This window comes from Aptenodytes forsteri, unplaced genomic scaffold (genome assembly GCF_000699145.1).
Source record: "Aptenodytes forsteri isolate BGI_AS27 unplaced genomic scaffold, ASM69914v1 Scaffold154, whole genome shotgun sequence".
Lineage (NCBI taxonomy): Eukaryota > Metazoa > Chordata > Aves > Sphenisciformes > Spheniscidae > Aptenodytes > Aptenodytes forsteri.
In genome coordinates this window covers 1,158,955-1,174,836 of record NW_008794083.1, presented here as the reverse complement: position 1 = coordinate 1,174,836, position 15,882 = coordinate 1,158,955, and the positions used below count along the sequence as shown (strand labels likewise).

The following is a 15,882-nucleotide window of genomic DNA, read 5'->3' as shown; positions in this document are numbered from 1 at the left end:
CCTCAGCCGCTCCTCACAGGACATGCCTTCCAGCCCTTCCACCAGCTTTGTTGCCCTCCTCTGGACGCATTCAAGGACCTTCACATCCTTCTTAAATTGTGGGGTTCCTAAGGAACCATAATCAACTAATGTGTAAATCCTCGTTAGTTCATGGGCTACTGATTCAATGGACTGTAACGGTTACTTTGGAGCATTACAGTCTATTGCATTAGAGAACATCCATTGAAATTGGTTTAAATCCATGTACTATCTAATTAATTGGGAAACCTATTTATGAATGAGATTAAAGCTTTCACAAACAATGTGCTTAAAAGCACTTTTCGCCCCCATACATACACTTTTCCTCAAAATTATGCTCAAATGCCTGACAACAGCATAGAGATGCTGGAGTGAAAAGTTAAATTAACTAAATGGAGCAATGTTAAGTAACTTAAACAAAGGAGTTGGACACCACAGCTTATGTATTGGTTAGTATTTTCACCAGTTATATGCTTAATAATTATTTATATTCATATGCAGATCTTTTTAGGAGCTAAAAATAACTCATCTTAATTTACAGTTCTGTTTCCTCACCTGATTCAATATTGGCCGGACTGAATGAAACTATAAATGTATGGCGTTCACAGAGCTCACGTCATGGATGCTTCTGTTCCATTCATTTAGTTTCACAAGAACTTTGCTGACAATTTTTTGCAAATTTTGAGAAGATATAAGTGACCAAAAAGAGCCTCCCCCTGCCCTTTTGCCAGGTAGAAAGCTCTGCACTACTAACTCCAAAATGAAAAGTTTTAGCTGTCTTTTAGATGTCACCTGAGAATTTGCCTAAGTGCTACACTAAGGTGTGTGTCGCTGTACAATAACACCCTCCCTTAGTCTTTACAGCCATTTAAAGTTGAACCTGTTAGTCTTCTAAAATGTTGTAAAATGGTACAGAAGCATATTATATTGGCTACCAAAGTAAATGCTTTTAAGTTAAAATAAATAGCCTACTTAAAATGATTGCATAATAGGGAAGCAATGAAGTGAAAGAGGGTTTGAATTCTCTTACAGCGAATGCTAGTTATTTGGGGTGAAAGTTGTGAGTTTCCTATTTACCCCAGTTATTCTACTGAAATAAGGTACTCAAACCTTTTACCTTTATTAGTCTTAACAACTAATAAAATATCTGGTCCCTTGTTTAATGAGAAGAAATAACCCGTTTGGCTCAGGGAGGTAAACTGTAATTAGAGATGAGTCATATGTTTGGTAACTAGGAAAGGGTAAATTAGCATTTTAACCTCAAGATTATTAGTTTAAACCCAGCCATCTCAAAGGTCATTTGTCACCCATGTTTGGTGACTTACAGAGTCACATATACTTTCAATAAAGCCACCTTAGTGCAGGAGCAGCACTCTGGGCTGACAGGCTCTCCTAAAGGAAGCTCCCCACCTAAAAGCCCTGCCAAGATCTGGCAGACCAGGGAGGTGCAACCTCTTGTCTTCTGGGCAAGACACATCATCTGTCACAAGGGAGAGAAACAGGAGAGATTTCTCTTCATCGAAGTAGCAAAAGCTGGAAAAAAGCAGCATAGTAATACTCTCCCTTTGAGTCCTTTCTAGTTACCAAATAATTCTTGTTTAATTCCTTTCCCTTCCCCTCTTTCAAAAGGCTAGCCAGACATTCCCCCCTACAAGTCTATTCCCCAGCGTAAGCTTCAGAACAAAAAATCCAGGGTTGCTAAACTGGACACAACCTGGAGCGAAAAATCAGTCTTACCTAGGCTTTGAAATACATTTGCAATACCATTTTGGGTCTCCTAAATCAGATGGTGGAGCTCTCCCTCTTCCAGAGCACCCAGGGTCTCTCACTTCTGCCATAAATCACTTTTCAAACACTTAAGTGGTCTTTCCCCCTCAACAGATGGGGAAACCCACCTAATTCACTCACCCGTGATGAAGCCTGGCCCCTGCTTCCCAGCCCTTCCTCTTCAACTGCAGCAGAGCCCTCCCTTGCCTGGGAAGCAGTTTCCAACCTCAGAGTTCCAACCCTCCCCCTTCCCAGCTGCCATGGCTTACAGCCTCTCTCCCCAGCGGGTTTCACAAGGCTGTGGTGTCTGTAGGTGGCTGGGGACCTGCAGTCAGCCCCACGGCAAAGGTTTGAGCTCAAGGGATGGAAAGACCAAACAGAAAAGCCGCAGGTTTTTGTGCTCTGTTGTGCAAAAGTGTTATTTCCACCGTTGTGAATGTGAGGTCCTAATTCAAATTAGCTGACTCAAAGATCCAGCAACTCCTAACTGGCAGCTCGAGTTAAGCCTGGAGAAGAGCCTGGGAGGATGCTCTGATTAGCAAAACAAATTTAAATGCATGCTGCCTTGCGTTCGGTACTTCCTAGGACAAGCTGAGTTATAGGATGTTCACTAATCCAAAGGAGACACAATTTTCTCCATTGCAGCCTTACCCTACGTCAGTGGCAAGCAGGTATAGCTGCCGTGGCAGCAGAAACACTAGCAACATGTGCAGTTACAGCTGTTAAAATGAAGGTGGAAATGTTCCTAAGAAAAGCTATTGTAGGATGGCAAGTGGCCTGGATGCCACTGCAGACAACCAAAAACCCGAGAGAGAGGTTTCCTTTGCTTATGTACTATCCACAGAGGCAGAATGGTTTCTGCAGTACAAATATGCCAGGATACATGTTAAACATTTTTTGTCAAAGCAGCAGCACTGCTTCATTTTTGTGTTTAATTAGCTGCAATTAACCATGTAAAGTTAAACTGGGCATGTATTTTTTTAGGCCACTCCGGCTGGGTAGTGCAGTTTCCTGGCATGCATCCTGTTCTAGCAGTAAGGTTCAACATGTCTGCAACAAAAAGGACAAGAATGATTAAATGGAGTAGGGAAGTAGTAATTGTTCTCATTACTTGCAGCAGCCATTAAAAGTAATTACAATTTGGCAACGGTGGTTCTCAGATACAAACAGTCGGCGTCTCAGATGCTCATTGTGAGTGAAAGTTAACAAAAATGAAACACCTGTTCATACATCAGTGCTGCAGCAGTTTAGCAGCATGCAGCATTCCTGAAGCTGTTAAATAACATGTATTATGCCAACAAAAATTTGGCCACATGTTTACTTAAGGCCTGAATAAATATGGCCAATCTCTGACAAAAATCTGATTAAGGTCTTACCTGGGGTTAATAAGGCTGACAGCAAGAAGAGCCATTTATAAGAAATCTAAACATGACAAGTAATGTAAGGTGAATAGCTATCGTTGATGCAAAATGGAATTTTTAAAGAAAAATCCTGTGTTCTGACTGGCAGGACGTATTGATTTATTCATATGGTTTCCAGTCCTGTGAATGGAGCTGCTCCCATGAATGGCTGGGACACAAAAGGCAAAGTCAGTGAGTTGAGCTAATGCAAGACTTCAGCGGCCGCTGTTCTCACGGGCTGTAACCCACAAAGGCCAAATCTGCAACCTGACTCAGTCTGGCTAGCCCTGAGGATCTGAAGGAGAGTATTTTGAGTAGCAAAAAAACACGTGTAGGAGTTTTGCAGTTCAAGTCCTTTAACTGTACTTTTCTCTTTTCTGGTTAAACTTCCAGAAAACATAAAATAGAAAGTTTTATTTCCTCTGACCATGAAAAGTAGAGGCTGAATTATAAATTATCCCAAGACAAGTTTGGGCTTTGTTGTTTATGAGAAATTTAGAAGACTCATGAAAAAATCACCTAGGGGTTAAAGTAAAGGATTGCCAGCTCTGTGGCACTTTGGTTGATGCTCAGCAAAGTGTGTTTGCACAGGACAAACCACAGTGAGGTTTCTGATGCAAGTGACTTCAGACAGATGTTGCTATTTACTACCTTCACCCTGCTGCCCACACTAGCCTCTCCTCCTTCCCAAGCAGCGCTTGCGCGGGGCACGGGGGCCCGCGCCTCGGCTTGCAGTCGCTAGCACCCTTCCTGGGAGGGTTTTGTCAAGAGTCTCCCCTCTTATGGAGCGCTGTAGTTTTCTGAACTCCACGTTCATTTATTTTTTGTTCCACAGAGTGGGAAAAACAGACTATTTCTCTAATCCAATCTAGAGAGCAACCACAGAGATAGGAAAAGACAATTTCCTCCCACTTCTAAGCAGAAATAACCTGTGCATAAACTGCCTTACGCAAGGGCTCAAAGTCTACACAAAATGCTTTGTTCAGAGTGAGAATGAAAGGTATAATCTGGTCCTAAACCTATCCCCCGAGACATAACAAGGGCAACAGAACCAACAGACAAGCAGCAGCGTGTTACAATTTAGCCAGGATTTTAGAATTGGCTCCTGCTCCAAAATGGGCAAATCTGAATCTCCCAAACATCCCAAATACCGAAACATCCCAAATTCATGCTCTGAATCAGAATGATTGCATGGTTGTACCTGGACAGCTGACCAGTAGTACCTAAAGAAGCATTCTATAAACAAGCAAATCCGTAACCAATAAGTTATAATATTTTTTATTCATGTTAGAATTTCTATCAGTGTTTGAACATTAATATTGAGAGAGTTTGTACAATTTCCATTCAAAGTTTAAAACGAGAACCACACTAGATCACAAATGGTAACTAAAACACAGTTCGGAATTGTATGAATATTCACACTCTCTTTCTCTCTTAACACTGTTAAACACTTTCTTTTCTGTCAGGGGGTTTACAAGGAAAAGTGTGCACCGTAATCGTATCTCAGCAGTGTTCCAAAACATAATGGTATCATCATTACATATAAACTCTTTAAAAATATACTTCTGTCAAAAGACTTGATGGCTACTATGTACACTACAAAAATAAATTTTCATATAAATAAATTATATGGCATAATTTTATCTTTGTAACTGAAATGACACAAACCCACTCCTACCAAAACAGGCAGGCAATGAGACCCAGTTTGAATATTTTTTTCCTTTTAACTCCTTACGCTAAAAGCTACAACGAGTCCTTAATGTAAATGTTATATACTCTTTCCTATTTAACATTAGTAAGCACTCTATACAAATAAAAATCCATTAAACAGTACAAACATAGCTGTAATAGTGTTTCCAATAGAAATAAAATCCCTGCATCTTGTTTGTTATAAACTGGCATGACAAATACTGTAAGAAAACATTCTTATGATACAAAAATATAAATATCACCCATGATTAAAAAAGTTAAAAACCAAAACCAAAACAAAATAAATGTTGCCAGCCACTGAGTTCTCCCCTTGCCAATGTGACTATCGGAGAAGAAGGTCTACATTGTGCACGAAGCAGCAGACAGCTCACCCACACACAAGCACGCAGGAGGACTCGGGCAGGGGCAGGCGGGAGACACCGCGGCTCGCCCTGGCCCCCTTCCCCCCCCGAGGAAGAGGAGGGAGCGAGGCAGGCCGCTGTGGCGGCGGTGTCAGTGGGAGCCCTGCCGACCTCTGTCACGGGAGCGCACACGCTTGGCAGTTGAAGGTGGCTTCCAATTAGTATCATACAGTTTTGTTGCATGATCTGAGGTCACTATGCTGCTAGTGCTAAATTGGGGCCCCTCGTCTTTTTGTCAGTAAGAGTTTTCACGTCAGACAGTGAACTGGACCAGTAGGCATTTGTGACATTAACCCTTAGTGTGCATTGAAACAGTAGCTTATGTATCACGGGAACGACACCAGGCTCTCGCCACCTGCTCTTCGAGCGTTCACATTGGAGATCTGTAAACAAGTGCCTCATATCAAAGTGTTTTCAAGTGAGCAAAAAAGGCATGGAAACTTGTGCATTCTAATTATCCCCATTCGTTATGCTGGCAAGGTCTGTGGGCAAAGATAGACTCCCTGAAGCCACTGGAGAAAAACACTTTCCCATCAAAGAATTGGCCGCTGCTGTTCAGGCATTGTACTTAAAAGCCCCACCACTGCTGTGTATAGAAACTGAATATTGGTTGTGTGTGTTTGGCTCTGAATACACAATTGAACATCTACCTGCTCTAAAAAACAGCTTGGAGAAGGGCAGAAAAAAGAAGAAGAAAGAGGAAGACAGAGATAATGAAAACTTTTGTTCTAGTACTTTTAAATTAAGGTACTCCATTCTTAGGGTTTGTTTCCAACCGGAACACAGATTGTAGTGTTTTTTCAGAGCCTTCACCTGCAGCAATCCCCTTTAGTTTAAAAATAATAATACAAAAAGCTAAATTAGTTTCGCAAAAAGATCCCAGTTTAGCTGTTTTAATTAAAAGTGCCAATGCAGCATGGGAAAACACAAACAATAGAGAAAAGAACACCCCAGGCCTTATGTGTCATTATAGTCCTGGACCCATCAGAAAGCCATTTATATTTTAAAAGTGAAAATAGATTTTTTTTTTTTTTTTTATCCTTCCATTTGATTTTTATCACTTACTATTAACTTCCTTCCTGCCATGAAAATAAGCTGACCAAAGATACTGCTTTCAATGCTGTAAGGACACAGCTGAGCTGTGGCTCACCATCAAACAGCTGAATTATCCAGCTTCTAATGCCACTCATAGTTAACAGTATCTGTATCAAAATAAGGTATATGCTCATTGAGTTTCTATAACCACCAGCACCTCTCAATATCCAGCACCTTTGGAAGTGAAAAAATAATGGTTATAGTGTTTGCACTTACCGGGCACCTTCTGCAAAAAAAAAAATCAAAGCACTACACGAACAGTAATTAAGCCTCTCAACATTCCTGGGAGGTAGGTAAGTGTAATTATACCCATCTTACAGAATGAGAAACTGAGGCATGGGGCAGTTAACTGACTTGACCAAAGTCATGTGAACCAAGTCATTAAGAGTGTGGGAAACTGAACCACAATCCCAAACCTTGACTCCCTGTCTTCTCTTCTATTTTAGTTGGGCCTTTGATGATGGCAGTCTGTGGTATATGTTGGTAAACACCAACAGAGTTTTCACTAGTGCCTGCTAACAGGGAAAGCCAGACTCACACCAGCATCAGTGGGTTTATAAGCCCACCAAGTGTTACCATACAGTAAAAGAGAAACTACAGTACACCAGGAACATACATGCAAAAGCATGCACACTTCCAGATGCACACATGGATACGCACAGCAAAACAAAACCTGCACATAGCTCAATCTATCTAAGCCTCCCAGATTAACTTGCTTTTCTTCATATCTGCTTATTTTAAAAATTATCACGCATAGCGTGTTTGAAAGTTAACAGTAACATTTCATACTACCACAGGGTTGTGATACGCAGTTAAAATATTTTAAACAGACATGTACCTTTAAAAAAAAAATCCTATTACATAAGCAATATTTGCATAGAATTATACAAGTAAATTATACAATATTTAAGCAGCAGCAACTTATGCTGAAATTTAGAACTAGATTAAGCTTAGTTGTGGCACAGAGATCAATGTACAAAAAGTACAAAGCGCACACAATATTGTCCCCATTCTATTGCCCAGAGGCAAATGACTCCAGATTATACTACTTTACATTGTTCTTTTGTATATTACATATGTGTACATCTTTTAAATACTTAAAGAAATATTTAACAAAATAATACAATAGGTTACAGTAACAGTGAACTGTTGTCCTGATGCAGCATGTCCTTTTCTACAACTTCACGCAGTTCTTCTCTTCAAGCAGTTCTGGAAATACAGTTTTCCATCTTTGGCCTCTTCTTTGCTTCAGTTATTACCCTTTACAAATAAAGAGAGAAGAAAAACAAACATTCATTAAAGTTCAAGAAAAACAAACAAATCAAGCTAATCCAAAACTCGTTTCATGATTCTTGTGGTTACAGTTAGCAGTCAGGAAACATGGGCTCTGCTTTCCTCTCAGTCATGAATTTCCCGGTGAAGAAATACTGATGCCAATTAAAAAAATGAGGATGCTTTAATTTCTGAGTTTCTAGCTTCAGATACCTGCAACCAATTCAGTCAAACCCAATGAACGCCTCAAGGAGAAATACGCTACATCGAATACCGTGCACAGTTAAGAATCTCATACTACCATGCAGTTCAGCTTGAAAAAGCTGAGCCCAAGCATTTCTTTATTCTGAGGATACTATTATTTGCCATGTTTCTAGACTGCAAGGCTAAAGGCATTCATGTCTATTTGCACTTCGAGATGTCTGGAGAGACGTTTTATAAATCAGAAGGCGATTTTATTATGAGTCATCAAAAAATTTCCAACAAAACTCTCTGTGTGTGTGCACGCACACGCATGTGTACACGTAAAATAGTTCTACAACCAAAATAAAATGGCTTGCTCTGGTCAAACTAGTGTCTGTCACTGAAAAGCTCTGAAAACCAAAGAGAGAAAACAGGGATCCACAGCTAAGTAACTGTTTTACACTTCCTCTTTCCCCCAAAAGAGAAAAACAGAGTTAAAATAGTGAGAAATGGTTTTGCAGGCACAAGCTCCAAAAAGCTTTCAGGGTAAAAACTCACTTGGTTTCTTCCCTTCAAAGTATTCCCTATAAAATTAATGGAAAATTTTCAAGAAAATGAACAGCTTTATTCTTCCCCAAACATCTGCTAAAATATCCTGTCTGTTCTAAACAGCGCTGTTTCCTGTAACCTTCTCTTGCCAGCCTAAAGACAGACAATGATTTAGGTATCAAGTCTCAGAAGTTCTTGGGTGTATCTATTGTTTCACAGGAACACACTAAATGCCCTGCCAGGTCAGCTCTACCCTATGCAAATCTGCAATAGCCACTGCAGCTGCCCCTGGCAAGGGAGAGATTGGCCCAAGGACTCCTCCCGCGTGCGAGTTTGGTGGGTGGGTCTCTGAACACCCCCCAAAGCGCCAGGGGACATCCCGCCGCGCAGCAGTGCACTAGGCACGCTGAGGCCTTCCCGCCTCTCACTCGGCCCATCTTCCAGAGGGATTCAGTCCTTGCTTCAGACTTCAAATTCCTTCATGGAGTTTTATTCAAGAGAGGACAACTCTTCAAGTAGCTGGCAATTTTACACTCTCCTAGGCAATTTCATTCTGTATGATATTTTAGAACATGCCTGATTCAGGGATCAGAAGACAGGACCTATCAACAGTAAATGCAGTCGCACAGCTTTGAAGATGTTCCACAACATCTCTGCTTCATTCTCCTTATCTGGTAAGCTGGGATTGTATGATGTACTTACCCACTTTGCAAGGCTCTTGGAAGTAGTTCATGTTTGAACCCACTGCAACTTCTCAGTGGTGGAAAGTACTGTCTTATCCAACCTGATTTCTAGTGCAAAATGTACTATATTCACAGCCAGCAGTTTTAACGTGATCAGGGACCAATAAGTAAACCTACCTGAAGGAAAGGTACCTCAGAGAAATTTTAACTTTCCCCTTTCTTTCGATCACACCGTTGCCTGGCACAGGCAAAGCTTGCAGCTACAGGAGATGGACCTACCTTACTGTGAGCTGTTGCCAGGTATCCTTTCCTCACATTCAACATCTTGCAGTTCTATAACTTCTACTTTAGAATTTCTTCTTTCACACCGCACGTTAAAAGGCACATGGGGGTCCTCAAAAGGCCCATGGTCAGCTTCATGGTATCCCTCGTAGGACGGAAAGCTCCCTCCCCGAGAGCTGTGGCTGTGCACCGCAGGGGGGACAGCAACAGTCACTGAAGCTGAGGCAGTCACAGTAGTGATAGGCTGGCAGTACGCTGGTCCTGCGGCACCCACGGCGCCGAACGCTGGGCTTCTCATGTTATGAGAACGAGCCCTGTGGCCCGAGCGATCCCTATTGCTAGGTCCTGAATGCCCTTCAGTAGAAATTTCAAAAGCATCCCTGCGAGGGCGGTAAGGAGGTGGTCGCAGCCCTTCCCTCGCTTCCCGTTTGGGTTGTCTGCCCTGACGCCACGCCTGCTGCGTGCCGGACTCTGGATTCGATTGTAATCTGGGACTCGATTGATGCCTTGTCTCTGGCTGAACCACCTGAAAGAGAGACGCATGGTTATGCCTCTGACAAAGTGAGGCAAACAAATACTACGCTCGCTTATATTTTATGCTGAGAACAATTACAATAATGCTGTCCTGGCTCTAACTCTACAAAAGTAATATTCTGGAGTCTGATAATTGTTGACTTTTCCAGATAGTTTTTGTCTGAAGTTACTAAAACCTGGAAAGCATACCTTCAGAAAAACACAGGTTGACAGCTGAAAACATTATTGTAAGCTTCCTACATACTGGTCCATGTTTTCAAAGGGATGGGTGACAAGCACTTGATCTTAACTCGTTCAACAAGCAGAATTGCAGGCATTTGGAAAAGGCTCTATTCCATGCAGGGTACATACACAGGATGTTAGTAGGGTAGTTTGTATAGACTGCAGGAATCTGTTTTCTGATTTCTGTAAAAAGCGTGAAGCGCAGCAGCCACATCAGTCAATAAACCGTGACCAACTTCAAATGTGGCTGTGCTTGTACCTATTTCTAGGCCTCTGCTGAACAAAAACAGATCCGCATTGCAGCTCAGCATGCAGCATCAGCAGGGGTAGGAGACAGAGCTTTTTCACTTTCCTTTGAAATCACAGTTATGCCAACCCAGTAGCAAGATGCAACAGGCCCAAGATTTGGTACAACCCCGAAACTGTTTTCTTCTGGCTCTATCAATCCTTCTCCCCAAAATGTGCTGTCAGAGAGAGGTATGTGAGATGGTGATCCGCAAGGAGCTGTGTGGAAGAGGTCTGGATCTTTTAATCTCTCCCCAGTCTCTCTCTGAGAACAGTCATCAAACAGACTGAGAGCTCTCTCTTGTGGCTTGTGCCAATATGATGCAACAGCAATTACACATGCCAAAGACCTCTGCTTTCGCACCATTGTTTTACCCTCAACTTCATTCTAAAGGAGAGGACGAGGAAAGCCTTCACTCCCTGCTTACAAGTTTTGGCACAAAGTCACAAAGCATAATCAGCCAGAAATATGAAAGAGCTTTCCACAAAAATAAATAGATTTAAATAAAAAAACCACAAACACTCTTCTCGCCCTCCTGCCAGTCAATATGAGAGCTACTTACAGTGGATCTCGCAAAGACAGGATTCTCGGTGGCTTCCACTATTACTTGATGGACGGGTGCCCCAGGTCCTTGGGTGGCCTCATACTGATGAAGCTCTTCACTGATGCCGGACACTGTGGTTTGAGAGCTGTACTCCGAATCAGAGGAATCTGACCCATTATTTGTGTGCCCGGGTGGCAGTGCAAACCTCACGATGCTGGGGGGCGGCTCAGGAGATGGTGTGGGCAATCTGTTTCGTCCGTTGGCTGGAGAAACCTGATAATGGCAATGCATTCAGTAACATACAATTAGCATTACCCTTTTAATCATTAGTGCTTGACACAAATGTTCTTCTGCCAAATACACCCTGCCATGCCACGAGAACCTTAGCACCAGTTTTCTGATGAACATTTATACTGAAATGAAAAAAATTAATGAAAGAAAAAGACATGATCTCCATCTGTGGATATGTATGTAAACAGGATGACACAGATTCTTCTGGGTATCACTGTCTCAGGAAATGCATGTGTGTGGGTGTGTGCATGCACTTGCACTTATAAATATAAAAATAATACATGGACTTCCCTCCTCCTTCAGCATACATTAACAGTGATGTCATAAAATCACCTCAAATGTGTACGTACAGTATGGTTCAGTGTCTATTTGCAAAGAGATGGACACACACATAATAGCAACGTATGCACAATATAGACACGTGAAGCATAGCACACTGATTCTACTAATATGTGGTAAAGATAGCCCTACGTAACCCAGTAATTGTGTTAGCTATAGAGTAGGTAATGAATAATCAACAACCAAATACAAATTTGGTATCTATGAATCCTTTTTTGCTGGACTTGGGCTTTATACTGTAAAGTCATCAACATCTAAGCGAAGCCTTCCACCCATCAGAAATGTTGCTTGAGCCAAGAGCATACCGCAGGGAGGGGCGACTGGACAGGGGGGACCTTCTGGCAGACCAGTTGTGGTTATGAAGGTGTGGTCTGTGGACCACCACCGGTGTATGTTGGTCCACACAGGCCTTCCTGGTGGTCTGCTCAGTTAAGTATTTTGAGGAAAGCAACAGAGGCAGTGAGGTAGGAGAGAAGAAGGTATTTGTACAAAACAAACTGTCTTTTGCAAAATATTGGGGAGAATCCTTATTTTACAGACTAGTTTGCATATCATATTATGCTTTTAAAAGCATAAATAATCCTACACTTGCATCAAGTTTGCTGATTGCAGCCTCTAAAACAATACTTATATTAAAAAAAATTAAAAATATAAGTGGAAGAATATCAACTAAATAACAAACAGCACATTTAATAAAGATTAAAAAAACCCTAGAGCAAGAAACAGAAAAACTAACTAACTAAATAAATAAATAAAAAATCGAAGAGAATTTAAAAAATAAAGCGTTTCTAAAAAAGGCGGGTGATCGGAGAGGGCAGGGGTTCAGAGATAGTATTAATTCTTCTGTTGACCATTAATTTTACTGACCTCAGGGTATGGTCCAAAGAATGAAAGAAGAACAGGAAGCAGCACCAATCCATTGAGAACTCCCAGAATGGTTAAGATTGCCAAAACAGCAAAGAAATACCTGAAGTAGGGTTTAAAGGGGTTTGAGGGAGAGAATAGCCACAAATATTGTTAGAAATAAGGGATTACAAATTGCTCCTAAATATGTTAAAATAATACATATACTAAATTAAATCTAAAATATTACTAACATTGTACTAAATAATGATATCACTTTCCATATATAGATAGAGGGGTTTTTACCTTTTGAATTAGAGAAGCTACATTCCACAACCCAAAGTGTTAGTTGATAAAGGAAAGAAAAAAATTACATTTGTTAATTTCCCAGAATCTGGAAGCATGTAATGTTATTTATGAATGTGTTACACAAACACAAAAATATGGAATGTGCAGTGAATAGCTGAATGGATTGAAAGCACAAATACAATGAAAAGGGGCCCCCATTAGTGAAAACCCAGCAGAAGCAAACAAATGAAGTGAAGGGTGTAGAATTTAAACAATTTAGCCTAGAAGGAAGAGAAGCCCTCTTCTCCCAGCAGCTAATCCACTGTGAAATGCTTCTGCATCTTACAGCAGAATCTCTAATTAAATCTCCAGTGTATCAGGTAAGGGTTTCCCTTGCTGTTCATTAATCACAACTTTCCGCCTAGAATTCTCTGAGTTCCAGTTTTACCAAATAGCTCGAACTGCAACCTTTTTACAACACAGGAACCCGCTTTCTGCAAAGAAAATGCTGCCCATTCTATAGTAAGCTTCAGCATTGTACTGAGTAAGAGCACTCCACAATGGCAGAGCTGCATTGCAGGCTAATCTTTTGTTGAACAATTTAGCATCTCTGAATACTCTTGTTTTGCGTCAGCCAATTCAAACATAAAGGCTGAAGTACTATGGAAGAAGAGGAAAGTGCACAAGTGGTTGTCCTTTCCCACCACTGAGGGCTAAGGTCTGGGATCCTTCATGAATACCAAGGTAAACCTGTCAGTAAAAGGAAAGCCTTGCTAGTTGGTATTCGGCACAGCTGGGGCTCAGACTAAACTTAAGGCTGCGTTGTAACTAATGATTTCAAGCACTCAGTCTTGGTAAATTCCTGGAGAAGAAGGCAAAGGAGAAGAACGGAGGGCAAGTTTGCTACTAATGGGTCTGCTGATTACATTGTCTAGCTGGCAACAAACTTTACTGCCTCCCTGTTTCCACATCTGATCAAATATATCAGACTCCTGTAAAACTACAAATATCCGGCTATTGTAAACATTTGGGAATTTCTGATCTGCATTAGCAAAAATCAGCAAGCTGATCTACTCTACTAACATAAACCACCAGAACTTTATACTGGGACGGAGATCAACAACAGGCATTAAAAACATTTGCATCTCATCCATCTAACGCTAGGATAAACAGGAGGATTATAGCTCTGACCACTTGGTGTATACAATGTCTGTTAATTTACTTAATCTTCCACATTGTTGGACTAATCTATCGCTTTCCGGAAGTTTGGGATCTTCTTCACCCACTATAACAATGCTTAGGCTCCCACAGTTTATTTTATTTTATTTTTTAAACATGGCATACTAAAGTCAGATTGTGCTAGAAAATGAGAAACTGATGGCCAAAAAAAGTAAAATAACGTAAGTTGAAAAGTTGAAAGGTTCATTTTATAAACTAGGAGAACATCCAATCCAAATTTGGTGTGAAGGGCTCCTATAATCTTCCATTTGCTATGACACAAAAATATGCTTGCCAAAATCTCGTCTGTTAAGTAGGAAAGTAGCACACCAAATGTACCCCTGTAAATTTAGGTTAAATCTACAAGTAACCTATATGTCAAAGTGTTCCAACCCTTATCAACCTGATCAACCAAGATCAGGTCCTAAAAGAGTAATTCTACCTTATTTCTTCAACACCAATAAAATAAGGTAAAAAATACTGACTTGGGAAAAAAAATACAAATTCTACTTCAGGACATGCAGTATCTGTATAGTAATAATCCTCATGTAGGTTTCATGAGGTCTAACTGCAAACTGCCTGCTTTCTTCAAATCTCTTACATACATAAACAAAAAATCTTGATGAGATTTAGCAGCCATTCTTTCAGTTCCTGCCTCTGACATTTTGTTGTTCTTCTTGTCAAATGGATGTCAGCTAAGTCTAGTAATCTATCCACCTTATGTCTACCGAAGTAGTTAAGTCATCTTTCAGAGCATTTTTGTTTGGCCCAGTTGTACCTCAGTTCCATTTTAGGGCTTGGATTTTTTTTTCCCCATGCTGTAGTTCACCACAAAGAACCTGTGTTACTTCTAAGATTAGCCATTTTGCAGAGCTCCCCACAGGTTGTTTGGAATAGAATAGGATCTGTTTCATTGCACTTCTCAAATTCCCCTCAACGAAAAACTTGCTTTCCTCTCATACTTGACGAATTCACATTCTTAATTAAATTCACAAGAAACAGTCTGCCTGTAGTTCTAAACAGAAGGGCCTTCAGGCTTTGCTTTACAAAATTTTAATATGAAGTTCTGTGTTCATACTTACGGTTCCCCAGCTCCCAAACAGGGCTTTTTTTCCTTTCCCTGTTATACATCGCTATAAACCTCACATAATGATAGAAGGAGAAGGCCCGGAGTCACTTGCAGCACAGTTGCAGCATGTTTGTAGGTTCATGTGTCCTTTGCACGCAAATTGTTGTGCATACAAGAAGTCTGGAGGACCTAAGGGTTAAAGGTCAAACCCAGCTAATGCTGGATAATACTAGATGCTTTGAACTGACTCAAACCCAGAATTCGCAAACCTTGCTAAAGAGGGCCATTTTTGTTTTCTTTCATGCTGGGTGTCAGATTTTCCTGGAACAGATTGAATACCAGCAATGGAAACACCACCACGTCTAGCATGTAACAAGGAGTTAATAAAACAGAGGGGAAGCAGGCCATGACGTAAGCATGCTTGACACACCATGCATAGTAATAAAATGACAGATATGCTGAAGTGACTAAAAATTAAAAGCATACTTATTTTTATTTAAAAAAGGAAGTCAAGACACACACAAATGCTTTACCTGACAATAAAATCAAACTCTGATCCTGCGAGCATTAACACTCCAAGCAGCGTGGACACGGCCCCATCCAGCACTGGTGCAAACATGTGTTCCAATGCAAGGACAGCCCTATGATGACAGATATGCTGAAGTGACTAAAAATTAAAAGCATACTTATTTTTATTTAAAAAAGGAAGTCAAGACACACACAAATGCTTTACCTGACAATAAAATCAAACTCTGATCCTGCGAGCATTAACACTCCAAGCAGCGTGGACACGGCCCCATCCAGCACTGGTGCAAACATGTGTTCCAATGCAAGGACAGCCCTATGGTTCCTGTCTCCTATGGCAGGTAAAAAGACTTTAAAAAAAAA

General features: G+C 40.9%; 1 protein-coding gene across 1 annotated transcript in view; it reads right to left on the bottom strand.

Moving 5' to 3' along the window:
* Positions 1 to 6,871: 6,871 nt before the first annotated feature.
* PTCH1 (patched 1) overlaps positions 6,872 to 15,882 on the bottom strand; it is a 42,565-nt gene continuing 33,554 nt past the window's right edge. Inside the window, exons 18-22 of the mRNA XM_019470458.1 lie at positions 15,728 to 15,869; positions 12,444 to 12,543; positions 10,965 to 11,219; positions 9,358 to 9,886; positions 6,872 to 7,651 (exon numbers count right to left, since the gene is read on the bottom strand). Coding sequence (XP_019326003.1) covers positions 9,359 to 9,886; positions 10,965 to 11,219; positions 12,444 to 12,543; positions 15,728 to 15,869 — 1,025 coding nt within the window. The 3' untranslated portion in view covers positions 6,872 to 7,651; position 9,358. The remainder of the gene's footprint in view (positions 7,652 to 9,357; positions 9,887 to 10,964; positions 11,220 to 12,443; positions 12,544 to 15,727; positions 15,870 to 15,882) is intronic.